Genomic DNA, 27,754 nt, shown 5'->3' with positions numbered 1-27,754 from the left:
GAACGCTGCACTCTTACTCTTATTTTCTGTTGCCTCTAGCCTCCTAAACTCTGAACTACGTTAACTAGGCAAAACATACACATACATAAATATTTAACTTACGGTTTCCCTGAATATATTTTGCATTTTTGTTTCAGCAACATAAACAAATAATACTCATATTAGTAAACAGAAATTGTAACATCTAAATTCTTGTCGCTTTGGCAACTCAAATAACAGGGGTGTGTTGGGGGGGTTATAGAACTGCCATGTTTCATTCCTCCATATCTTCAAAGCAGCCCATTCAAGTCACCACAGAGCCCAACAGAGATGTTCACAGACTCTGTTGGAGAATCTCAAGGACAGATTACTTTACAGCCATGTTCAAGTTAATCTGTCTGGATTAGGCTTTTAAATATTGATTTCCAGCCCTGATTAAACCCTTAAGAAAACAAAAGTCGATTTTACTTTGTCTGTAAACAAATCTCTCGCTGACAGCTTGAAACTTCCACACACAGGCTCCTGTAGTACCACCAAGGAATGCAAAGACAAAAAAACGAGATGCTGAATTGACCACATATAAACCATATGGGTTTCTTCAAGTATGGTCTGACTGAAGACAGACTTGAAATACAGAAGAAAAAAAAGAAAAACACCCACAGCTTTACAGTTTACAACACTAAGAAACTCCCTGGTCTTTACTGCTGTTGCAGGGTGATAACCCACCCCCACCTCCCACAAACAGTCTCTTACAATACACCTGTTACGGCTCTATGTCATTTTTACATGTAAGGTGGAAACCTATCAATTTCCCAAATTCCCACACAGAGAACTTCTTTGCTTAACAGAAAAGTCTAACAAACAGAACATCGCCAACTACCACTATTTTGGGGAAAACGATCTGTCACAATCTATCAAACCAATAACGCTACTATTGAAAAAACCCTGACAAGGAGCCAAAGTAAAATGCTACAGTTATCATTTCGCATAATTTGTCAAAACTGGATGATAGTGATTGTGCAAGTTAACAATAACATGATGCCACTCCTAAAATGAACAACTCAGTACCAGTTGCAGGTTTAAATATTAAACAGCCACATGCTGGGGCTGATACGCACTGGCATATTCATTTTGAAACATGATATAATCACAATAGGCTGAACAGTGCTGTTGTAGGCAGAGAATGCCATTTTGGACGCAAATGCTGACCGAGTTCAGGTGATTACAGGCTGCTGAATGAACAACAGAAAAAGTCAGCCTCATACTTTCTATAGCAACTTCAAAATCTTTCCACCCAATGCTGATCTGACTTTTTTTTTTTTTTAAATAAGGCAGAATCTTACAATGACTGCAAACAGCTTGTTGTGGTATCTTACAGAGTAAAATCCACAAAAACAGATTAGGCCTAAATGTAAAAATGAGACAAAAGTGAACCCAATTACAAGAATCTAAAACTGTGATAAAGACATATGACATTGAGTTACAGGTTATGCAATCAATTAAAACATAATAATATATTTTTTTTAAACTCAATGACTATTAACCTTTTATTTACAAGTCATTGCTGTGGTCTGCATAGCTTTCAAAAGTCAACTTCCTGTGCTATATTGACCTGCAATCTCTCACGGATGTACAGCTTCTGCAATATTAAGAAACCATCGATGTTCATAACCAAGCTCTAATACAAGTCTAGATATTGTGGCCATCATTTACCTTTGGTTAACACCTGTTTAACACAGCCAATTGGAGAAATGTTTAATGAATATTTCAGGGTGCTTATATAATAGAAAAATAAATAAATAAATAAAGGATGTTTGTTTGTTATTTTCTGGGTGTTTGTTTTCCAATCTTTAAAAAAGGGGGTGGTAAACTAAGCATGGTAGGCACGTTTTATGACTATGATCCTATGGTTAAAGGTATTATATTTACATTAGTATGATTATCCTTTTCATTTTCCAAATCGTCATCATGCAGCCAGACTCCTGAGTTGTTAGAAAATAAGGTGTGCAAGATAACAGCTATGCAAATATGTGGGCAAAGGAACAGGAGACCAACGGTCGTGCTAGTAGTCAAGTATTGATTTTAAAACTATCATTCTTAGAGATGCAGGTTTTGATAGTTTCTACAGGGGAAGCAATTCAAAACAAAATGTATTTTCATTTTTACTTCTGTCCTTCTCCAGGTAATAAGCAACTACATAATGGGGGAGATATATTTAGTAACTGGAAATGGTAAAAGGCATGTAATTTGTTAAGAGGTCTCAACAACATGCTCAACTAAACTAATAATTACATTGTGTTCTTTTGATTCTCCATCATACGTTGCTACCTGATTTTACGGTACTACATTCAGTCAATCATAAAATACCTTTGATATTCAAACTTTACATTAGAACTAAAGGAACAATACACAGACTGTAGCAAAATATGGTACAAATAAAGGATTTATGTGACATCAGATAAGCACTGGCATTTAATGAGACACAGATTCTGCTTTGTAAACCATTAAAGTACATCAAGCAAACTCTCAAAAAACACACAAATCTTTCCCAAAAGAAAGCTGTAAGATCCACCTTGAAATATAACTTGTTTACAAAGTACCATGGTTTAACCAGCTTCTGTAAAGAGGACTCATTTCCATAATCACTTCATGATTGGATTAATTGTTGCTAGGCATCTTAGCCCTTGGGCAAATGTTGAATGTTTCCTTGGGAAATACGGTACCTGTGCAACCAATGGGAGGGGTTGTTTTAAACCCGGGCCCTGTTGATTGCAAGATGAGATAAAGGAATTACAGAACCTGAGTGTTGACTCTACGTTAGAAGCCACCCAACTTATATAAGGACAGGTCAAACTACAGGATGGTCATCTCGGTTGCTGGAAACTGCTCACTTCATGGCAATCGAATTACCACTGACACGTCAAGTAAGAAGTGCAATACAAGGAATGGGAATGGAGTACTCTTGTGATGCGATTGGTTAAACGGGGGTGCTCCCAGTAAACACAGTCACAGTGGTGGAGAGATCAACAAATATTCACACACCATGCCTTCTTATCCATAGGCTACTCCCAAATAACCAACCAAAATGATGAAAAGATGCAAAAGTGCTTTAACTTGACTATCACCATATTTTCAATGACAGTCAAGCAGTATCTAAAGAGAAAATGAAATACAATAAAACAATACATAACATATACTACACCCTTATAAGAATGTTTGTCGTTTTTAAGCTGCAAAAATAGTTCCACTGTATCAGACCTTGCATACTGTACATTGTCCGCGCACAGGCATACATCATACACTATTTTTACCTGTCTTTGAATACTTCGGACATGCACAGGCTTGTTTCTGTTCGAGACTAATACTGTACAACTACTCCCTCAAAGAACCAGTACAATTGAATGTTCCCCATAGATAATGTTTGATGCTTACATAGACATTAAAGGACCTCATAGTAAAATAAATAAGACATATCAATATAAATCTCAAGACCGTGTTCAGCAAGACAGCACAAAAAACAAAATAAAGCCGACACACCAAACTTGCTGCCAAGCATTAGTTTACAAATCAGAATGCTTTCTACAACCCTAACTTTTATATTTTTAGAGCCTATGTTTAGTATATATATATTGCTTTTTTCCCCATTCTGGTGAGAGACAGAAAAGCTTTTTAAATTCTCTAAGAAAAATTAATAAGGCCTTGTTTTCTAGTCGTTTGTGAAATAGCCCTAGTGATGGAGAAGTATTCAACGATGATTCATGTGCTGTGCAGACTTTCAGTCAACTGCATAACAACAGATCTGGAAACCTCAAGTCACCCTGGATCCACCGGTTGTCTTTTTCAAAACAGTTTTCTGTGCAGATGTAGTATTACGAAAATCACGAGGGGCTTGGGATCACAGCAAAGTTTGCTCACATAAAACATTTAAAGCCAAAAGTTACCTGTAATAATCATCTGATAGGAAATAAAACATCCCAAGAAAGCTTGCCGGATTATGTCATGCATCCTCAATTTAACCAATGCCTAATATTTATTGACAGTAACTTGGAAAGAAGAACTGTTTATATTTTTTAACTCTCATTCCTGCATAACAACAGATGACATTCAAATATTATCTTAAAATACAATAAAGTGGATATAGATGTCAAATTGCAAAATGTCAATCTTTCTTTTGGACACTATGTGATTTCAGAGTATTGCAGGAATCATGAACTTCACTTACAAAACTCAAGAAGGCATTAGTCACGGGACAATCCAGAGCAGAAGAATTACAGTGTTTGTTCAGTTCAGCAGTATAGCTTAAATAGGGAGGAATATTTATGTACAATGATAATGGCAGTAGTCAAAGAAGTCTTTGTTTCTAGATTGAAATATTCCACTACTGCATTAACAATTACATACTTGCTACCAAAGAGAACATCTCAATGCTAATTATTGGCTGCACAAGGCATTCCATATCACATCAGTGTGCGATGGTCACAATGAGCAAAAAGTTGTGATGCAAAAGCATCAAAATTAAAACCCAAGTGAAATAAAATGCTGGTGTTGAAGAAACCATTGAGATTACACCCATGGCTTAAAAATGACAGTGTGCACCGCAGTGTGCTGAGTGCAGGACAATACTGGGTGGCTGGTGGCTCAGGTCCTAGTGGCACTAAGATACCAGCCTTGGCCTGAGGCCCAGGGAGAGCTGCACTTCCCACAGGTTGGGGTGCCAAAAACACTGGAGTTATCTGACAGTGACACTTTCTAAAGTCGTACCTAGTGAAGCCAGGTCACTTCTTAACTTGTGCTGCCTACATGAGTGAAGAGAGGTTCAATCAAGGAGGACACCCACCAGCCACCATTCCTTCTCACCTCTATCTGGATGGCAGCAGCAAGGTATCGAGAAGGACAATCATAAAGCAGAACCTTTAAATTCTCACCAGCTTCGAGTAAGCTCTAAAAGCTCTAGGTCTGTATGACTCAGATATTCAATCAAAATATAACAATTACTATACCTCAAAATATAATGGTTTAATTTCAGGTACTCTATACAAATGATTTTGTCCTCAAGTGTGTGTATGTAAATAAATAAATAAATAAATATTATTTACACACACACAATTATACTTACATACGCACCTTGGACAACAAATCAACACAGATTTCTTATGGGAGAAATCAAAAGAAGAGTAAAAATGAAATAGAGAACACAGCCTGAAGAGAAAATGTGATCAATGCATACTACCAGTGCCCACCTATGGCTCTGAAACCTGGTCACAAAGCTCAAAAATGATACAGAAATTGAAAACAAAACAAAGCAGCATGGAAAGATAATGTATGCTTAGAATAAGTGTGGTTAACTGTAGGTTTTTAACATAATTGTGAAGTGAATAAATACATTTTTACTATATGTGCTTCTGGGCACCCTTGCTCAATCTGGTGATATATTACCAGGGTGTCATGGTGGAACAGGTTTTAAGCAATAAACAAAATAAGGACAGAGTTGTGCTCCTGCTCACACACGCACAAGTTCTAACCCTCTGTTTTAAACCAGGAGAGATGGTCTCCTTGTGGTAGCAGCAAGTTGTTAGGAGATAAAAGTGTCATGGCAGTCTGAAAGTTTAAAAGGTGCAAGAGAGAGCAATGGACATCCCAAAGGAATCCACTTTGCTCTGTTTATACTCAACGAAAATAGGTGTCAAAACAAACAAGCTACACGGACCTGGCAGTTGTCAGGTAATATTTACTGTGGATCAAGACACTGTGAACCAATGGCGACTATCTCTTATATAAAAGGCTCACGATGGAGCTGTTAGTCCACTTTGCATCCAGGAAGGTCGCATTTCGAGCAGTGGTAAGTCACGTTGATTGAATTGTTTTTTACCAAGTGGAGCAGAACCGGTTACCAGTAGCGAGTGAGACCATCTAATAATCGTTACAACATTACCCTCTGCCTTTGAAGATAGCAAGGTGACAGCGTGCAAAACGCTTTCCTGAATACCCCACATGAGGCGGCATATTGTACTACGATGGGTTCGTATTCCTAATCCTTCGGTTCTGGATGAGGATTTTCTGCTGCAGTGCTATAGTACCAGTCATCTTTTGTTGCAGTGGTAATGGCCATGCCATTTTATTCCTAGAATACAGACCTGTTACAAAACCGGTTCCTGTATCTATAATTGTGCAAACCACCTACATTTGCACATACATGTGTGTTTGTGTATGTGAGGGTTTAATATCAACAAATGCATTGCTGTGATGTTCGGGATATCCGCATGAGCAACGGAATAGGGTGGTTATAGGACTCATTCCTGGGGCTCGTTTCACCCATGCATTTGTGTTGTTTATCAGCATGTCGCTTCCCGTCTTCATGATCGTGCAAACAGTGCCCCCCCATACATACACTCCCAGCCTGGGCTTTGAAATTCAGTGTACTTCTAGCGATTGATGATGTAGCGAGCTGGAGGCACGCAAGAGGACCACGCATCGGCTACTGTCTACTCAGTCAATTCCAATTTTGACAAGGTATGTCTGCATTTAAACGAAGAGCAATAACAACCTCACTCATCTTGCAGAGATTAAATCCCACACGTCAAACAAATAACTGAAAATAATGCATGGCCATTTTTAAATTACTATTATAGTAATTATTGTTAAAATTAAACATAATTAATATATGTATTAGATAAAAAGCAGTCAAATCATCACAAAGCCCAGATTCCATATTTTAGAAGATCACAGAAAAATAAATAAAGAAATAAAGAAAACAAACAGACAAACATGTATGTTGTGGTGTCCTTACCAAATGGAGTTTTTAATCTTGTGTTGCAAAGCGCTGGCCTCGGACCCCTGCAACCCCGATACAAGGGAGGGCAAAGACCCCATACCAGAGTTGGGCTTCTGGTGTGGACCAGGCTGTTGTTGATCCTCAGCCATCATGATCTTCAGGAGGGGATGAGGAGGAGGAGGAGGAGGGGGGGGGGGATATCTAGCAACTAGGCCTCAACCTGGACCTCGAGTAAGAAGCTCTTTCCTTGCTATGGCACATCACGGACCTACCCGTAGCTAGCGTATGAATTAGCCTCGAATCCACCTGCTACGACGTTTGCAAACCATGGCTATACGGGATGATATGAAACGCTTTCCAAAAAAAAAAAAAAAAAAAAAACCCAAAGATACAAAAACACGCTGCTGTCTGGATTCCGGTGCAGCCGACAGCTCACCCGCTCGGCTGCTACTGCTTCTGCTGCTGCAGCCCTCTAGCAGGGATCGCGCAGGCGCACTGCGCAACTGGAAGCGGAGCAACAACATCACAAAGGCAGGAGCAGGGGAGTGGGGTGTAGTGGCGGTGTGGTCAGTCTCCTTCAACACACCAGCGCTGTCCGGCTGTTGCTTGTGTTTACTCTTAAAACAAAAAAAACTTTAAATGATTTTCTCCTTCCAATAACGTAGAATGATAGTGATTGTTAGGGACATATATAAACCTAGCGGGTCATGTAGGCTATATTACAAGAAATATATAATTCATGAGAATTATTCATTTAATATTTATCGTATCAAGATGTATGTCTATATAAACATATTCTGGACGCCTTCATCCAGCAGTGATGATCATCATTCACTATTATAATTTATTATACAGCTTATTACAGTGTAGGTCTATATATATATATATATATACACTCACCTAAAGGATTATTAGGAACACCCGTTCAATTTCTCATTAATGCAATTATCTAACCAACCAATCACATGGCAGTTGCTTCAATGCACTTAGGGGTGTGGTCCTGATCAAGACAATCTCCTGAACTCCAAACTGAATGTCTGAATGGGAAAGAAAGGTGATTTAAGCAATTTTGAGCGTGGCATGGTTGTTGGTGCCAGACGGGCCGGTCTGAGTATTTCACAATCTGCTCAGTTACTGGGATTTTCATGCACAACCATTTCTAGGGTTTACAAAGAATGGTGTGAAAAGGGAAAAACATCCAGTATGCGGCAGTCCTGTGGGCGAAAATGCCTTGTTGATGCTAGAGGTCAGAAGAGAATGGGCCGACTGATTCAAGCTGATAGAAGAGCAACTTTGACTGAAATAACCACTCGTTACAACCGAGGTATGCAGCAAAGCATTTGTGAAGCCACAACACGTACAACCTTGAGGCGGATGGGCTACAACAGCAGAAGACCCCACCGGGTACCACTCATCTCCACTACAAATAGAAAAAAGAGGCTACAATTTGCACAAGCTCACCAAACTTGGACAGTTGAAGACTGGAAAAATGTTGCCTGGTCTGATGAGTCTCGATTTCTGTTGAGACATTCAGATGGTAGAGTCAGAATTTGGCGTAAACAGAATGAGAACATGGATCCATCATGCCTTGTTACCACTGTGCAGGCTGGTGGTGGTGGTGTAATGGTGTGGGGGATGTTTTCTTGGCACACTTTAGGCCCCTTAGTGCCAATTGGGCATCGTTTAAATGCCACGGCCTACCTGAGCTTTGTTTCTGACCATGTCCATCCCTTTATGACCACCATGTACCCATCCTCTGATGGCTACTTCCAGCAGGATAATGCACCATGTCACAAATGGTCGAATCATTTCAAATTGGTTTCTTGAACATGACAATGAGTTCACTGTACTAAACTGGCCCCCACAGTCACCAGATCTCAACCCAATAGAGCATCTTTGGGATGTGGTGGAACGGGAGCTTCATGCCCTGGATGTGCATCCCACAAATCTCCATCAACTGCAAGATGCTATCCTATCAATATGGGCCAACATTTCTAAAGAATGCTTTCAGCACCTTGTTGAATCAATGCCACGTAGAATTAAGGCAGTTCTGAAGGCGAAAGGGGGTCAAACACAGTATTAGTATGGTGTTCCTAATAATCCTTTAGGTGAGTGTATATATATAATTTTGATGTGTGTGTGTGTCCACGTATGTATAGATAATGTTCACGTTGCTTATATTATAAATATATCTCTCTTGTAAGATAGCATGTTTATCATACTACTTGCTTTGCATTACTAGTACTTGAATTGTTTAATTTGATCTCCCCTTTGCTCCCTTCCCCTGACCCTTGACTGTGACCTAACATCTTGTCTGCACTTATCAGCTTTTACAGTCCAGGATGTAAACCTCATATATTGTATAAATTGGAATTTGTAAAATGTATTATGTTTTGAATTGCACTGTATTGTGTGAATTGGAATTTGTAATATGTTATGCCTTGTACTGCACTGAATTTTGGCACTTTGTATTGCACTTATATTTTGTAAATTGCCCTGGATAAGGGTGTCTGCTAAGAAATAAATATTAATAATAATAATAATAACACATATAAAGTTAAGGTAACTGAATAATACACAGGTAAATCATCAATCCAAATTCACAAATAATGTCAAACATGGTTAGATCCCAGGGCTACTAAGGCTTCAATTAATAATTTAAAATACCCAAATACACCCCTGCTTTCATGCTGATTAGCTCTGACCTTGGACTCTAACCACACAGGTTGTGGCAAAAAAGTGCTACATTATAAGATTAAAGATGTTTGCAGTGGTTACATCATGTACATTAGGCAGTTCAGGATTATCTCTAATCCCATTTCAGAAAATCTTTGTTGTGATACTATCAGAAACTCAACATAGCAACAAAGGCTAAAATAACCCAGGCAAAGTTAAGAATAATGTATGTATTTATGATTATTATTATTATTATTATTATTATTATTATTATTATTATGAAGAAGAAGAAGAAGAAGAAGAAGAAGAAGAAGAATCTCTAATGGCAGATGTAAATCAGATTTGAAGACAGAGATCTTCATATTACTTGCATATTTGTGCTGGATATTTGAAGTCAGGCAAACTATACATTAATGTGTACATAAAACAGATTCTCAAATGTGATATATTCAATTACTCTTACAAAAACAGACAGATTGTAGTAATGTATGCTTATTATTATTCAGTTTATGACAGAAGACTGAATACACATGGTAAAGGCCTGTGTTTTATTTCTCTTCTAGGTAAGAATGCAAATGCATGCAAAAATACATAAATACATCAAATCCCTATTATAATCATCCTGGTTATATAATACATTTAACACTTTCTAGTGCTATACTTGAGGATGGACCTGTTAAATAAGGTCTGTCATCCCTGTTCCAGTATAGCTATTCAGAAGTCACTGCTAAAATGTCATTTTCACGTTGAGCTCAAAACAACGAAAATACTGGGTCAACAATAAATATGTCACTTAAAACACCAAATGCTCATATTACAATTTTAATGTGAATTTTAGTCTAACTCTTTTACACATGTGGAGCAAAACAAAACACTGTAGCTTCTGATAGTGTTTATACATTGAGCTTTGCCCATGCAAGTTGTGCCACCTTGGTACAGCGAGGAGAAAACGTCTTGATAGCGCATTTCGCAGTGATATGAGAAAATGTCTCATCACGCATTTCTCTCCCGGCTGCGGTCTAAACGGCTCGCAGTGTCGCGAGAGTTGACGACAGTTAGACGCAGCGCGTGCGGCAGGTGACGTCAGCAGGCCAGGCACGGGAACGCGGTGCCGTTGCTAAGCAACCCTGACGCCGAACGTTCCAAAAAATGGCGGAAACGAAAAGCAAGTCTTCCTTACAAAAGGTATTTATAGGCGGATATGTTTCATATGTCGACAAGAGTACCCTTATTCAAACGAAGAGGCTGACTATTACTATAGAGTCGTGCAGTTAAATGCTAGTTCATCGTTCAATTAAACATTATTCTGCACAAATATTGCCTGCTTTTTTGTCGTTAACTTTCTAACTGTTAGTGTTCATGGGTTTTGTTTTTCCGGTTTACATTCTAGTCACGTGTATTTCTGAGCTTAGAGATAGGATTTACCCTCATATATTGAAACATAAGGGACATATTATTAATAATAAATAACTAAAGTGTAAATTATCTGAAGATATTTGGCATGTGACAGTACTTTTTGCACGATGTGTTGGATCTATATCTGTATGGCAGTATGCAGGTTAATCACTCAGTGATAGTAATAGTAGTACAGTAGTATAATTTAGGTTAGATGTAGTATAATCAGTAATATTATGTAATTAGGTTAGTAGCAGTAGTATAATAGCAGGTATGTTCATGATAGTATGTAAGTTAGTATATGTAATATTATTATTATTACTGATCATACCATGTAAATAGCCCCCATGAGTAATTAAGTTGTCTGTACATCATCTTAACACCTTTATAATATGCAAATTGAAGCCCAGAAGGAAAGATGGACAAGCTGTGGCAAAGGATAGCCAAAAAGGAATCTGACTCGACCATAAAGTATCATACGAGACCAATAAATGTCATTCAGAAACAAAAAATGTCATACCTGAACAAAAAATATTACATGAGCAATATCATAAGTGAGCAAAATTTCATGATATGACAGCATATATTAGATACTCGCTGACCTTGTGTTCTTGCCAGATCAGAATCATAGGCAATTGTTAACCCCTGGCCTCGTTATATAAGTAGTTGTTACATGATTGAAGTCATAGTACATAAACCAGGTTAGGTTTATTAACAATGACAATGTGTGATTGCACAAAATATCATTCAGCAGCACAAATGGTTATACTGAAAAAAATCCATACAGGCATTAAAGGTGTATATATTGGAGCATTTGTTTTCTAAATAGATCAGTGTATATTGCTACTTTTTGTTTTATTTGTGGAAGCAAATGTACAAATACCGGCATATGAATGCAGCCTAATTTAGTCAGTAGTTTGCCAGTAGTTTGTTTACATCTTATGAAGATGACCTGAAAGTATACACCAGCAGACTTGGAATTGTGGAGCATACAAAAAAAGCTGATATGGACAATTTCCTTAATCAAAGCTCTAAATTTGCAACCTCTGTTAATCTGATGCATGGTGAATCTACATTAAATGTAATACATTCTCAATCTTGAAACTTGATACCCTAAGTATTCCAGTTATGGAAAGGGTATCATACATAACACATATTTATAATGGTCATTGACACTTTGTGGTTAAAGACACATTATAACATTATGTGTCATGATCCTAAAATACTGTTACAAGCTTTTGTTGTGAAGCAAAATTAGCTGATTTGCTCCTTAACCTCTTCTTTTATTTTTTATTTTTGTATTGTTTTTGTACTTTCAGATCAAGAAACCTCTATCAGCCAGACACGATAATTCCAGTTATCCCAAACCTGTTAACCGACCCTCATCTGTGCCACTAAAGAAACCACCACAAGAAGATTTGCTTGCTAAGGAAGAAGAATATAAGTAAATATATGCTTTATTTTATTTGTTATTTATATACATATATATTTATTTACTTATGTTTGTGGGCCACTTAGGGCAGTGCTTGAAGACTTTGTTTTGCCAACATGTTTGTGTGGCTGGAAACCGCACCTTTATATTTTTTAACAATATTAAAATATCAGACATTCAATTCTGAACTCTGTTCTATTCTCAGGCGTTTGAATGCAGAGCTGGAAGCAAAAACGGCTGAACTTGTTCGGCAGGCAGAAGAGGTTATGGTAAGAAGAAAGAAAATAATGATTTGATCTGTCGACTGTCAGCTAAGTTTCAATAAACAAGGCAATAAAAGAAAAAAGTGAAAAGGAACCAGACAAAATGTGTCTGGAGCCCAAACTACTGCAGTCAGTCTGTTCCAGGAGAAATTTGAAGTCATGATTTGTTTTGAAGAACATCATCAATTTTAAATTGTGTCTACATTGTGCTTAATGTCCAACTTTCTGTAAAGGTTATACTACATGCTGAAGTAGAACTATACCATATAGGTGAAAACAATGTTTCAGCTGTCATTTGGTTACAATTTCTGATGCAAATATAACAAACTGGGTGCAGCTGCTTTTACTTTAAGTGTATTGAGTTTATTTCTATATGTTTTTCCTAAGTTGTCTTTCAACTGCTTGTTTGTCTTAGAGGGAACAGAATGAAGTACTATCAAGGCCAATATCCTCACATCTGAATGTTGATATTGGAGAAGAGGAGGGAGATTTTAGGTAAGGAATATCAGATAAATCATTTTAATATTATATACAATTTTAGTAGTATACATTAAATATCCCCAGTGGGGTTCATTTAACAAATAGTACAAAATCAATACAATCAATCCTTGCTCATGTAAATCTTAGCCTATAGCAAGTACTGACTGTTGACGAGTAAAAACGTCTTGATAAGAGCATAAAAATAACAAAATGTTGGACACAAACTAGAAGTTTCCTTTTCCCATTTGTCTCTACCGAGGGACACTTTCATGGGTGTAGTGAGCTTTTGGTGGAGGAAACAGATGTTGTCAACTGACTGCATATGAGTCTGTAGTTAGAATATGCAGACTCAAGGTCATTTAACTGCTGCAAATGCACACCATGTTGAGATTTAAAAAACAGCGAAGCAAGGCACAGAAGTGTGATTTCTTGCAATGTGATTCTGACACTAATTCTTTCATAAATTGTTTTCTGATGTAAAGGATTTGCAGCAAGGGTTAACAGTGCAGGTTGATAGACTAGGGACTGCCCACCTTTATGTGGCTGTGATTATCAGCCTGGAATGTGAGAACTGGAAAGACAAAAAGCCTGTTTTGGCTCTTGTAGTCTGGTAGTGGTTTTACTAACTCTTACTCATAGTTTCAAAAAAATAGGTTGATCTCAGGGGAAACTAGTATGTTTGAGTAGGATGATAGACTGGACTGACATGGTAAATTTAGAGAAAGTGTTTTTAGTTTTTTTGTGTGAAATAACAAATTTCAACAATCTGATATTTTGTCTACATTTTTATTTCAGAGGTTTCAGTCCACCATCACCTCCTATAAAACAGCCCTCTGCAAAGGTATATGTTATGTGTTGACTTATTTGTGGTTAAGTGTGTATTTTAAAGTCTACAATATACTATATATATGCCATATGGATATTGTGGTTAAAATATGTCATGAGTGTTTTATTGTTAAATGAATCAGTGAATGAAGCTCTAAGAGAAAAAAACATTATTTAATGAGACTTAATTTTCCATTCTGGTTTTACTGGTCTCCAGTGTTGTCTAACTGACTGTCAGTCATCTGTATAGGGGAGGGGGGAGGTGGGGTGTTGTTAGGCTGCCTGAAGCCTTTTATACACACAGATGTGCAAGTTGATTTCTTAACTCTTGGGTTTACGACTGGAAACAGTTGTTGACATATTTGCAGGCAACTGAAAAGCCAAACCATGAATGCAGAGCTTTATTGCTATGCAGCCATGCCAGAAAGGGACATAGAGAAGTGCTGTTGTGTCCCTTCATGGGGATTCAATGTCAATTTCAGCCAGTGGAAACATTTCAGTTCGCAATAGCGGTAAATTACATGTTACAAGAATCCTAACCATGGCTTTAATCTCATGAGACACTCAAGGTTAGTATATGTTCATCGTTATGATGTTAGAACTATTATATGTTGTTTATTATTGCCAAACTTCAAGTGGTGTTGTCCTATTTGTTTTGATAAACAGGTACTGACCAAGAACAAGGCCGCTTCGAAGTCTACAAGTCAAAGTAGACCCCTGTCAGCAAACAGAATAAAGAAAGTGTCAAAGTAAGCCTTTCAGTGTTTCCTAATTCAGATATGACTATTTCTATTCAAATCCAAGTGCTTAAAGAGAGATTGGAATCAAAGTTGTGTTTGAATATGGTGTCACAATGTGATGGGTTTTATCTGGTTGAAAAGGAAAACCTCCTTGATTAGCAGTGATCAAAGCAAAACTAAACTTTGACCCACCTGCTGAAAGAAAACGGCAAAGCTTTACTCATTGGCATAAAAATAATCATAAATTCCATAATTTGTAAATGGAAACGGACAAAAAGGCATTTTGTTGAAAAAGTCAGATATCTTATGAATAGTTAACTTACTAAGTATATGACTAGCCCGATCAAGAAAGATTAAGGGTCAGATTTATGAAGCTTTGTTCCAGACGTTTGTAGATTCAATTTAAACTGGCCTATGTTGGGCCTGTATGACGTGGATACATGTGGGAACACTTACATTAATATAAATGAAGTTTATACCAAGTTCTGAAATATCAGAATTTTTCCTTGAGAAAAAGAGAAGAAAATAGTACAATCTGTTCGATCAGCTGTGGTCTGATGCTATCAGGCAGTAAGCAGCAGCACATGAGACGATGTGTAATATCAAGGAAGTTGGGGAATTTCATCAATCTTAATGATCCCAAATCAGAACATAGCCAGATGAGACCAATAAATGGGAAAAAACAAGATATTTTCTTCCTCCATCTCATTTATATACTTATATAGATTGTGTGTGTGCAGAGTTTAAGTGTGGTGACTGGCCCCAACTGTCATAAAAAACTAAAGTGTGAAGTTACACTTTTGGTGAGATAAACATATTTTCATATCATGATCGTACAGGAGGAAAATAATTTCCAATGTGTCAGCTCGTTTGTGTGCTGCCACATTTTTGCTTTTAACACAGTTTTTCTTTTAACACAATAAGGACAGCAAGAACTGGCCCAGCGGATGACGTTGCAGTGCTTGAGGACTTTGTGGATTTCTCCCTGGCCAAGACAATTAGCAAGATTGAGGGCAAACTGGAAGAGGGAGACCTACCTCAGAGTCAAGACGATGACATCATGCCCGTCGTGGGCAATGAAATGGGCTCAGGTAAGAGTGTGCCATCTGCTTTGGCTCTCATACTCTTTTAGGTTTTATTCATTCTTCAAATAATCATGCCCACATTTTCCGATCATCTGATTATAGTAAAAGGTCTCTTTAAAAGACTGGAAAAATGTATATCATATTGTTAAAGTGTTACATATTTATTTATTATTTAGTTCTTTGGACCGTTCATTCAGCCACGATGGAAGGTTGAGAAAAAGGCATTCCGGCTCTGGAGGCAATGCAAATCAGATTCTCAGTGGCCGAATTGCTATACTGTTGCTTTTATTTTATTTGTGAAAATCCCTTCCCTTTTTTACAGAGGCTCAGATTCGGTTTCTTAAGGCAAAGCTACGAGTCATGCAAGAAGAACTGAACAGACTTACTCATGAATGTAACAGGAAGGTAAGCACACTGAAAGGCTTAAGAGTCAATGATTAACAAAGACTTGTTTTATTATTCATTCTCTGGTAATTTAAGATGAGAATACAGTGGAACATAAATGCATAGGGGATTTCTAATCTTAATCTTGAGGTATTTGTCGCCTTGACCCAATGAAAATCTTATGCTAGTGTTAAACAAAAGATGAAGAGCGTTTTTTTTCCTGCCATTCTTTTGAATATTTTTATACATCACATAATTGTATTCAGGACCTGGATTTATTTTCCTCAGGATGACGAGAACAGCAGCTTAAATACCAAAGTTAAGGAGCTGGAGGATGACTTTTCAAGACTGCACAGAACGACCAATATTCAGCAAACCCAGATTGCAAAACACAAAAGTCTGGCAGAAGAGTCCAACAGAAAGTGTGAGGGACTCCTGCAGCAGGTGACTGCCTTACAGAAGGTATGCATTAAAGAAAAGTGTGTCGCCGTACACAGACTTTATGGAAGCCTGCCATTCTTCCATTTCTCAGTGAACATAACGTTCCACATGCCAGACATCAGTAGAATTTATTGCAGCCGGCATCCATTCTATTCAATATCACTAATTCCTCATTACTTATTTGTCATAAGCCTAGCACCTTTAAATTAATTTGGCGAGCATTCAAATGATACTATATATAGAGAGGGACAGAACATGTTAAAAGCACAAATGACCTTTCTGTCATCGACACAGTCTTGCATCTTAATCCAATAAGTAGGAGACCATTCTCAGTTTAATCAGCATGAACTGGGTGGATATGCTCTCAGATACCCCGCGCTACGGGAGGGAGGAGGGTTGTCTCTTCATTCTTGAGACCAGACAAGACTGTTAATGAAGGGTGAAATGAAACCCTCCACAGAAGAATGCCTGGCACGGCCTCATTAATGTGATTAGCCTGGCTCTGTAAAGTGAACCCCTGCTGCAGCTGGTGATAGCACAGCACTTATGACTGTGACAGGTATTTTAGGAATTCAGTGAAATCCCAGTATGCTGTTGCCCTGGCCTTGACTTAGGGTGGGGTAAGTCATCTTAAGTCAGATTGTATAATAATATTACGCACAGAGACAGGCTAAAGGGTACACTCATTTATGTTATTTATCCTTTATTTATTTGTTTGTTTATTTTAATCTGGCTTTCCAATAAACAGCTATAAGTAAATACGATTTTAATAAATATACAATACTGGTCAAAAATTTTAGAAAACCCCAATGTTTCCAGTTTTTAGTGAAATTTAAGTCCATGAATAACCTGAAATGGTACAAAGGTAAGCGGTAAACTGCCAGAGGTTAAACAAAAAATAAACAAAAACTGAAAAATAATGTACATTTCAGAGTTATATACTGTTACTACACCCTCTTAAGCATTATTTGGCAGTTACGCGTAGCTCCTGTGCATAGAATCACAGATCACTCAGTTTCGATTGGATTTCTTTGCAAATAGGCTTGTTTTGTTCAGAACAACCTAATGATTAATCAAGTATATATTTGATGTTCTATCAAACACAGAGAAGTTCAGATCAAATTATGTAAACTCACTGTACGCTAAACAGTTTTCCATCTTGACATTTTGAACTCTCTACGGGTGTGTGTTGCTTCTACCAAAACGTGGATGGTCTTGTTTTGATCAGTAAACTGTCTGGTTCCAGAATATGAGTTTTTGTATTCCTACTCAGACCAAGTATTCCCCCACCCCCCATTTCAGAATGTGAAGAGTACACATGGGATTAAAGAGAAGCACACAGATTTGGTGCCCTTTTAAGGGTACCAGAAGGGTTTGTCAGCTTAAGGGGTTACATTTTGTTAAACAAAACGATTCCATTATTTACATTGAGACATTAAACTGCGTACATTTCAATAAAAACTGGAAAAATGTAGGTGTTCTAAAACTTTTGACTAGTAGTGTAAATGTATATGGTGTGTAAATATTGTTTGCATTAGGGCAAAACAGAGTTAAAAAACAACTTGCTTTTGAGCATGAGAACAGCTCATTTGCAGCCACTACAGAGAAACATAGTCCGCTTTTGTTCAGCAAGATTGTCGGTTCTAAACCACAGTATAAACAAGAGGTTTCTAAATGCAGAAGTCTCAGAAAAATAATAGAGCTCTCCTTCAGTATAATTGTATTGTTTACGCACAGTCCTTTGTTTGCTCCTGCAGGATTGTCTGTTGTGGTCTGGCATTTATTTGGGCTGCAAGTCTGAAATATTTGTGCAGCTCTGTGTGTCCAATACCGTATCTTTGTGATCACTGTTCATAAGGATTAGGCCACATTTGCTGGAGGTAGCAAAGTCTGCCCAGTGAATCCCTGGCACGTGGCATAATGACATCATTGTTTTCTTCCCCATCTCAGCAGGGGGGCATTCATAAATGTTAGAGACCACTGCCTGTAAAAATGCCAGTTGACACCAGGACTGTCAATAAACTGGCTGTATATGGCACTTTGTTATCTGAATTGACTTTTTCTAGAATGATCTTTTATAAGTGACATTTGAATTGATGTTCACTATGTAGTCTGCAACAGAGATCAATATACTCCAAAATAATCGAGAGTTTCATTTCCAAAACTACTTTGTTATCATTTAATTCCTTCATCTGTTGTTTTTTGGCCATTCAGAATGCTGAGGATGTATGTGGCTGACTCCTATTATAATACAAATACTGGGGTGGATTTCTCAAATCACTTGGAAATACTTTGTGGACAATAAATATAGTGAGGAATAGGGAATCTTGGTCATAAGAGACTGAAATGTTTAAAATTAAAGCATTTGTATTTTCCTTTTTGCCCTTACATCTGTCTACAGGAAATAGAGGCCCTAAAGAGAACGCAAAAACAGGCTGCAACCAATCATGGTGCTACAGAGGTCCGGCTGAACAGAGCGCTGGAGGAAGCTGAAAGATACAAAATGGAGCTAAATAAGATTAAGCACAACAGCAAGGTAAACGGAATAGTAAATTACATGTATTATACTATATTTTACATTTCTACTTAAAAACAAATCTGCATAAGAAAGTGAGAGAGAATTGCCAGGAAATTATATTATACACTTTTATTTAAAAAACTATGCAATACACTTTGGTACACAAAGAAACCTCCTGAAGAAACATCCTGAAAATACACACAAAAATATATATTTTCCAGAAGAAGGTAAACATCTCTATCTGGCTAAATAGTGTATCACTTGAGATTAGACCCTTATAGACTTTAATGTAGTAGCTTATGAAAAAATGTTAATTTAAGGCTGCAGTTAAATGTTTCTGTATATTACTATTAATAGCCACTCTAAGGGGAAAAAATAAATTGGAGTTTTTCATAGTAGATTGCAATCACAAGTGTGGATGTATAAGCAACTAATCTATATACACGCATATATATATATAGATACAAATACACACACACACACACATCTGTTATTTGCCTTAGCAGAAACACAAAACAAAGTCAAAGCTCTGTAGTTGCCATTCATTTCATTTCAATACCTTTAGCAAAGGAGCACAGGATTCTATTACATAGTTTCTGGCCTTGCTTTGGTTAATGTTATGATGCTACAGTGTACATCTGCAATTACACACGATTATGCATTCTTCTTTCACTTCTTTAAGGAAGCTGCCACTCAAGAACAGCAAAAGATGGAACTCCTAAAGGCAGAAAACAAGAAGCTGGAGAAACAGAAAACTGAACTGATGGCGGGCTTTAAGAAACAGCTCCAACTGATAGACATACTAAAGAGACAAAAGGTAATGCAAGCTGGAGCACTATACATTTACCCCCACTGGAATTTCAATTAGCCACAATGATTGCCATATATGCGGGTAAACATCTCAAATGAAATCCATCCGTAGCAATTTTTCCAGAGCTTTTAAATGAAGTATCACCACTGATTAAATGCAGTCCTATTTCCTGATGTAAGCCCTGTAAGACCAGTATACTTTTAGTACAGTACAGCTCCATGGTATTAAAATGCAAACAGGAAAGAGAGGGAGTGGTAGAAGAAAAGTGTAAAGATCATTAGGAATACTAGCATTTCAATGCAGTTATAAACCATCAATGTGTGCAGACTCTTTTCTTTTTGTTTTCATTATAGCTTCTAAACAGAGGCTTGCGAATCCAGAGACTGTGTAATTAGAACAGTGTCAGTTGCAAATGGGTGCCCCCACTGCCTAAAAGGTCACTCAAAAAGATACATGCACATTATCAGAAACTGTGAAAATACCAGTTTTTGGCAATATCTGTATGTATTGACTCTTCAGGTGTCAGAAATTCTGGTACCTAAGATTAATATATATTTTTCTAAACAGATGCACATGGAAGCGGCCAAGATGCTGTCGTTCACTGAAGAGGAGTTTACAAAAGCTCTTGATTGGGGAAATCGTAAGAGTTAAGGTTAGCATACTGATCAGGAAAGCCAAGAACAGCATCACTAAATGGCAATGTATTCTTATTTGTGTGATTAAATAATATTTTTGCATGTATAGTGTGTCCATTACTTCTCTGTGTTAAAAACAAACAAAATCAGTCTACCTTCATGATAAGTACAAAACTGTAGAACTACCACTGAAATAATGATTACACATTTGTTTTCAAAGAGAAAGGATTAATCCTATTTCCAAAGTAGTTAAAATAACACATTGTCATGTAAACCTTTTCAGGTGATTGTCAGTTTTAAAATTTTAAAATATTCTGATGCTGGAGGCAGGACTATATTACAAACAAAGCATTCTCTATGTCAAATTAATGTTTGCCTAAGTCATACATAACACCTGTACCTCAGCCATGGATAAGACAATAGGACAATCTATTTTTCCTGCCCTCAGAAATGTACTTATATATTTATTGTTGAACACAACATGGTAACAAAACATTGGGTTATTGCTGTATTTGTTCATATCTACTAATATGTCAATGTAAATGAGGAATAAAATATTTAATGGGTTTTTGAGTTGAACATACTGGCACAACACTGACATCTAGTGGATGTTCTCAAAATGTTCTTATTTGTCTCCCCAGCCCTCGTCAGCAAATATATCAACCTGCTGCTTCTGAAAATTCCTTTTAAAATCTTCATCAAAAAGCTCAAGGTCTTCTTCACCTCTGAATATTCCCTAATAAAACAATGAGAATAAAAACATTTATGGTGCATGATAACATACTGTGCATTACTGTAAGTTGGCAGGTTAAGGTCTTCAGAATCAGCCATTATTTATGACAAAGACAAAGATCTTTTTAATGAATGAACCACCTGTGCTATAAAAGTCACAGACGCTGAAACAAACAGCTGGATTGCACCTACAGTGTTCAGTTAAATTAACTGATTTATCAAGAACAAACTGGTGCCATCCAGTCTTATACTGCAAACATATATATTTTTTTTTTGTTTTAAAATTGGCTTTTTAAATAATGATAATGCTTTTATAGTTATTTCTATGGAGGAATAATGGAACTATAAAACAGCAGTTTATCTTGAGGCTGTTTATTTCCTTACCTTTGGAAGGTAACCAAGCAATTTAGTGGCATGATGTCGGAGCAGTTTCTGCCGTTCTTCCTCAATGATTTGATGCCGCATTGCCTCCCTTTGCTGTTCCATTTCCCGTTCTTGAAACTCGCGTGCCTATGACAAATATATCAGTTAATGAGCAAATCAAACTTTAACCCACTCTGGGACACCTTTCTCCTGAACGTCACCTCAAACTCACATCTGTTTCAGGACACCAATGGTGTATTAGGACAATAACTACCTCATCAATGCTGACATTTATATTTTCTCAAAATAATCCTGATACAATGTAGTATAAAACACATTATATTTGTTACAAAGGTCTAACCCCGCCCAAAAAGAGAACATTATGAACAGATAAGTCTCTGAAATTCGGTTTGTGCACATGGAGGCCTTTTCTTACTTTGTCAGACTGGAACTGTTGGCGCCGGTCCTCCAGCAGCTTCTCCACTGCCCGGCGATGCTCTAGTTGCTTCATGCGCCTTTTCTGGGCGTTCATCTGCTCAATGCGGTCATCCTCTGCAAACTTGGCCATCATCGCTTGACTGAATGCCTCCTCCTCATCCTTCTCCACTTGCTGCCGCATTTGCTTGAAAGCCATTTGTTCCTGGAATGTCTGTTGCATTTCCAGACGCTGTCTAATTCTCTTCTCCATTTCCTCCTAAAAACACAAGATAGGCAAGACAAAAACAAAACAATCACTGGCAAAAACTGTCAGGAAAGAATGTTGCGTTTTGGATTCTGAATTTATTATTAAAGCTGTACGACAAACATTTACACTTCTTTAAAGCAGGAAACCCTCAGAACTAAGAATGGTTTGCCGAATGAGTCTCAGAGCCTTTTGTCCTAATTAAGGGCAGTGGCCTTTAGAATAGGGACAATTGCTAAGCCGTTTTTTTGGATCTGGCCTTGACAAATGTCTAGGCTGGACACACTGCCCTGCATACTTCTACACTGAAACTTGTACCGCACATTAATGCACCTCTGCCCCTTCCCACAGGAACCCAAGTTTCCTCAAAAGGCTCCAGTACAGTATTAACCCGGGCCAGCCTGGTTCATCTTCTGAGATCTGACGAACACTGGGTTTAAGGTGGTGTAGCTACCAGCAACGGTCTATAAACTGGCCCATTTAAAAACACCACCAATAAATCACATCTAAAGTATGAAACTTTATGGGTACCATCACAGCCCATATGTTTAGGATTTGATTGGCTGACTTACACCAAACAAGAACAAAAAAAGGAGGAATTAAAATTGTTTTGGCACTGTGCACCTGAGAGAGTTCACTGCCAGTTACTTACAATTTCTTTCTGCCTGTCGGCTTCTGCTTGTTCCTCAAGACAGAGCTCCTCACGGATACGGTCCATTTCCTCACGCTGCTGTCGCTCCATTTCAATCTGTTCTGTGAGCTAATATTCAAAAAGGGAAGTTTTTTTTAAGACAAGTAACATATTCAAAAGTTAAAAAGGACAGATGTTAATGTATTTTCTCCTTAGAGTGGCTATTAATAGTAATATACAGACATATTTAACTGCCGCCTTAAATGAATGGCAAGTTTTCATAAGCTACTACAATAAAGTCTCTAGGGGTCTAATCTCAAGTGATTATTACCTTCTTCTGGAGATATTGCTTCATATCTTCTCTTTCTTTGACCTTGGCCATTCTGTCTTCTTCCCGGAGCTGCTGATATTTGGTGAACTCCATAATGCGTCTGTTCTCCTCTTCCATTTTCTCTCGTTCCATGCGTCTCCACTCTGCTTGCTGCTTCTTGAATTCATCAATATACCTCTGGGTAGCGGTCATCTTCTCCAGTTTCAGCTGTCTTTCCCTGGAGAAAACTTTGTTTCACTGTCAAATGACTGATGCATGCATATTTTAAGTTTTACAAAAACAAGATATTTTAAAACCTGCATGCCGAAAAATAAATACCACTGTAACATTACTCAATGCAAAACAGCTGGAGATGATGCTTACCATGGAAAACTTGATAGAGAAATAAATAAATACATACATACATACATACATACATACATACACACACACACACACAGTAAGAACTTGGCCTTCATACGTACGTTCGATCTTCCTCATAAATCTTTCTGACAATTTCGTCAATCATAAGCTTCTCTTTCAGGAATTCCTCGTAGGCCTCTTGTTTCTTTCTCTCCTTCTCTACCAGCTGCTGCTCCAGATCCTGCTGGTAGCGGACTGTCTCCTTGTAGCGTCTCCTCTCCTGCTTCTCCTCCTCCTCCGAGGCTCTCTCTTGCTCGCTCTTCAACTTACGGGCCTGGTCAGCCTCCACTTTCTTATAAATAAACACCAAAGCAGTCACGTTACATTCACCACACCTTTCTCCTCCAAAACATCCCATGTGCAGACAATCTGTGCTCAGAGAGAAATTGTAACTTGTTTTGGTGCACATGTTTTCCTGGCAAGTATTATAAGGCATTGGTAATTGTACTGCTTTTGGTCATGTAACCGATTTCTGGGTGTTACCATTCACATCAACAGTGGAGCGTAAAGCTGAAAGTTTACCATGGTCTCATATCTCAACGTTTCCTTCTCAGCTATCTGTGCGGCACGTTCTCGGTTTAGGTAAGCAGACTTCAGCTTGATTTCCAGCTCCCGCAGTTCAACACTGAAAATAATAAACAGATCACTTGCAAAAGGACAGTGCAAATCAGTACAGCCACTCCTATGCATGATCACTGTTCAGAAAGCCACTTGCAATTCCAGCAGTTTAAAGAAGAAAACAGAAAAGCAAAAATAAACAACCACTGTGAGCTCAACATTCACTGGTTGTGTTCATGAATCTAAATGCATCTGCCACTAGCCTGACTAACTTTTTCTCAGGTTTAGATGCAGTACCTGTTTTCCCTGATTTGTTGCCGCATTTTTTCATCCCTCAGTTGTTCGTAGTTTATGCGTGCTAGTTCTCTGGCCATTCTCTCCTCTTGTTCAAGCTGTTTTTCTCGGAGGAGTCTCTCCTCTTCTGCCTGATTGAAGAATGACAAACAAAAAAGGAAAGCCAAGTGGCAAATATTTTGAAACGGTCAAGAGGCACATACAGATTCACGTGCCAATGAAGTGGGCTTGTCTTGGCCCCTGCCTCACAAAAGGAGCCCAACAAGAAAGCTTACCCTGTGGAGGGTATCCTCGATCTGTCTCTCATGCTCCTCGTCTTGTATCTTCCTCAGGTACCTCTTCTTCTCCAAGCGTTCCTCACTCAACAGGTTGGCTTTCATCTGCTTCTCCTGGGCAATGCTTTTCATGTGGTCCTCGCGGTGCACCTCCTGTCTCCTTGCCTCCGTGATCATCTTCTGCTGCTGGTTGTGTGTCAGGTTACGCCGCTGACTCATCGAAGCCTGAGAAGGAAAGAAAGGAAAAAAGCTACACAAATGCCGGTGCTACGGCAGGGTGCTCTATTGACAACAGATTGTTTGAAACATGTAAGCATGAGGACCTTTGTCTTTTAACTATGAATTCAATAAAGAGTTTTAAATTTCAATTAGAGACATTTGTGTTTATGGACTGACTGGACAGGAGTTACATTTCCTTCTGGTTCACTGGACTGATAGAACTGATCAAATATATACGTGAATTGGGCAAGCCAGCATATTTAAGACAGAGAGATCAAGTTGTTTGAAGATCACCACTGAAAAACTACAAACCTTATGAAGGCAGTTGTGAAACTAGGGGCTAGACCAAATCAAAACCCACCCACGAATCATAAAATACAAACCTGTATGCTATCGCAGTTTAATGTATGGCAAGAAACCACTTTCTACTACTTACTCAATAATCAACATGGCAGGGTACATACGTGTAATTTGCAATTCGAGGGTAGATTTGATCAAGCCCTAATTGTAATACAGACAAAGCTCAAAGTTTGAGTTAATTCTCCCCTAAAAATAATGCAATGCAGACAGAATGAGAATGTCTCTTTTCAATCACTATCCCACCTTACAATCTTCTTGGATTTTTGAAAATACAGATTGAAAGAAAATGAGAAAAGTTGTAGATAAGTATTCTCTCACCAGTAAAGTAAAGCAAAAATAACTAAATTGTCCATGAATTTTATCCTGTCAAACATACCTTCTCTAGAGTCAGAACTGACTTAATGTGTATTTTGTATTTTGTTTAACCCTTATGTTTAACCATATACATACACAAATATTTTGGAGTGACCTGGAATGTTTTATTTGAATATCTATATAGTATTTGGATGGCAGAACCATTAAAAACAAATAAAATAACCATATAAACTATAACAAAAAGGCTAAAAGGTCTTTTTTCTTTTTAGATAACTTCATTTATTTTGGTCTAAAAATACTGTATGTGATCACTGGCAAAATATGAAACAGATTTGTTTTCTGGTTATCTCTTTGGTAAATTTAATAGGATTCCTCTTATTGCATTATAGCAATTTATATACATTTAGTTCAATAAAACATTCAAAACAATTAATCTCTATTGTCAGCAAGCGCTACAAATAAAAGTTTTCGTTACACTGGAACCCAAAGAGTTTATTTCCAATAGAACATTAAAGAACATCTTATCATCTATAATAAAATGCTATAGCATAATTACATCCGCATTATCCGAGTTAACTTAATCATTAGCAATACGTTTCTCACATTTATTTTTGCTGGATTTAGTGAAGTCTGATTCCTACGCACGCATAAACTAAATGAGCTACAACAACTCGCAGGAAAGGCAAAATGCCACACACTACATTGTCCGTAAATATATTAATACAATTCAATAATGACGCATGCATGCACACACACACACACACACACACACACACAAGCTTGAATGATCTACAAAGGCATGTTCTTCGAGGTGTAATTTCGTTGTTTATGCTTTAATCACAAGTACTGGTATATGTGGCCGCCAATGATACCAGCCGGTCGTATCAAAATATCACCACTAATAACACTTTTAATATTATTTTTTCAGAATTCTTATAGTTATTAACAAAAATAAAACAGGAATTCGTTTCTTACCATCGTCCTGAACGTTTAATACGATGTTTGTCTCAAGCTCAGACGATAATATCGGGTATTAAGCGCCTATTCGCGCACAGCTCTCTCTGCCTACACCGGTATAGTTTGCGCTCTGTTGTCCTGGAAACAGGGCGCCATTGCACACTCCAATAACACGCGTTGTGATTGGTTGTTGTAAACTCCACAGGCTATTGGCTGGAAGGTTTCGTTGCTCATCAGGGATGGTGCATGTTATTTTATTCACCGATGAGCGAAAATGAGTTACAGTTTAATAATACTACTTGCACCTTGGGGGAAAGCACCTTTAAATTTGGGAATTGTGCAGGGTCCCAAATCTTGCAGGATTTGAAAAAGTATTATTATTATCAATACACATTGATTAATATTTACAACAATAAAAACAATAATTCGTTTTTTGGGATAAGTAATAGTGTGTTATAAAAATACAAATAAATACATATTAAATTGAGTAGGCTTTAATTATGGTATTCAGTGAGCCCTTAAAAATGAAGCTCTGATTAATTAAGCAATTAAAGAAATAACTACATTATTCCAATGTAATATATTGTGTATATTTCTATCTATCTATCTATCTATCTATCTATCTGCAATACAAGCCCATTCTTTATTGATATATAAAATACACCTAATTTCCTACATCTGGACAGCACCTGCAGAATCATGTTCATATTAATCTGTAAGATTTATCCTGTCTTTTCAATATTGATAACGTAATTTTTCATGTCTGTGACAGGGGGGAGGGGGGGCTTTGGGAATAATTATGCTAATAAGTCCTAATGATTTTCACAAATAAATGATCAAACAATATTGCAGCATTTGATTTATATTAATGGATGCCTTAAGGAAAGAATTAATCAGGACCCAACTTTCTACGTCCCAATTCATCTTGCTTAATCTTGGCATGTATGAATATACTGAACATTAAGTATTCTTCATGCAGTTATAGCATGGCATTCTCTCATGTGCTTTTTTTGTTGTCATATTATCATGCTAATGCATCACATCTGCATCACTGACCTGTATTCATACATTATTGGTTGTTACTAATTACCTTAATATCTTTTGTTCCCTTCGAAACAATAGCTTGTTGCATGAAATCTCAATATTTTGAGCCTCACCATCACATTGTTTCACATATTTGTATTATGGACGCAAAATCC

At 37.5% G+C, this 27,754-nt stretch overlaps 3 protein-coding genes across 5 annotated transcripts in view; 1 reads left to right on the top strand and 2 right to left on the bottom strand.

The window, feature by feature from the left end:
* Positions 1-7,222, bottom strand: part of LOC136747963 (DNA-binding protein RFX7) — a 47,663-nt gene extending 40,441 nt beyond the window's left edge. Inside the window, exon 1 of the mRNA XM_066701339.1 lies at positions 6,767-7,222. Coding sequence (XP_066557436.1) covers positions 6,767-6,903 — 137 coding nt within the window. The 5' untranslated portion in view covers positions 6,904-7,222. The remainder of the gene's footprint in view (positions 1-6,766) is intronic.
* A 3,301-nt stretch (positions 7,223-10,523) lies between these two features.
* tex9 (testis expressed 9) lies at positions 10,524-24,848 on the top strand. 3 transcript variants are annotated; one of them, XM_066701337.1, is made up of 13 exons: positions 10,524-10,612; positions 12,142-12,266; positions 12,460-12,523; positions 12,933-13,012; positions 13,793-13,838; positions 14,489-14,571; positions 15,487-15,653; positions 15,970-16,052; positions 16,320-16,493; positions 18,874-19,008; positions 19,673-19,807; positions 20,369-20,453; positions 24,762-24,848. In XM_066701337.1, the coding sequence occupies exons 1-12, from the start codon at positions 10,577-10,579 to the stop codon at positions 20,450-20,452; spliced, it is 1,212 nt and encodes a 403-aa protein (XP_066557434.1). In that variant the 5' UTR covers positions 10,524-10,576; the 3' UTR covers position 20,453; positions 24,762-24,848. The 3 variants fall into 3 exon arrangements, with proteins under 3 accessions (XP_066557434.1, XP_066557433.1, XP_066557432.1); XM_066701336.1 differs by lacking the exon at positions 24,762-24,848 and adding an exon at positions 21,078-21,173; XM_066701335.1 differs by lacking the exon at positions 24,762-24,848 and having other exon boundaries at positions 20,369-20,542.
* On the bottom strand, positions 19,105-26,692 carry mns1 (meiosis-specific nuclear structural 1). The gene is made up of 10 exons (XM_066701334.1): positions 26,574-26,692; positions 24,705-24,929; positions 24,433-24,560; positions 24,100-24,202; positions 23,640-23,869; positions 23,176-23,392; positions 22,866-22,973; positions 21,968-22,225; positions 21,553-21,678; positions 19,105-21,172 (listed from the first exon to the last, which is right to left on the bottom strand). Exons 1-10 carry the CDS (start codon positions 26,574-26,576, stop codon positions 21,062-21,064), a joined length of 1,509 nt encoding a protein of 502 aa, XP_066557431.1. The 5' UTR covers positions 26,577-26,692; the 3' UTR covers positions 19,105-21,061.
* Positions 26,693-27,754: the final 1,062 nt, after the last annotated feature.

This window comes from Amia ocellicauda, chromosome 4 (assembly GCF_036373705.1).
Source record: "Amia ocellicauda isolate fAmiCal2 chromosome 4, fAmiCal2.hap1, whole genome shotgun sequence".
Classification (NCBI taxonomy): domain Eukaryota; kingdom Metazoa; phylum Chordata; class Actinopteri; order Amiiformes; family Amiidae; genus Amia; species Amia ocellicauda.
This window is presented reverse-complemented; position numbering and strand designations above follow the sequence as displayed.

Bases quoted from the DNA above. Each gene is read 5' to 3' on its own strand.
- tex9 (XM_066701337.1), top strand. From the start codon at position 10,577: ATGGCGGAAACGAAAAGCAAGTCTTCCTTACAAAAG. The intron at 12,524-12,932 runs GTAAGAAGAAAG...TGTTTGTCTTAG, and splicing joins GGCAGGCAGAAGAGGTTATG to AGGGAACAGAATGAAGTACT. The intron at 13,013-13,792 runs GTAAGGAATATC...TTTTTATTTCAG, and splicing joins GAAGAGGAGGGAGATTTTAG to AGGTTTCAGTCCACCATCAC.
- mns1 (XM_066701334.1), bottom strand. The intron at 23,393-23,639 runs GTACGTATGAAG...AGTTTTCTCCAG, and splicing joins ATTTATGAGGAAGATCGAAC to GGAAAGACAGCTGAAACTGG. The intron at 21,173-21,552 runs GTAAGGAAATAA...TTGTTTTATTAG, and splicing joins TGCTTGGTTACCTTCCAAAG to GGAATATTCAGAGGTGAAGA.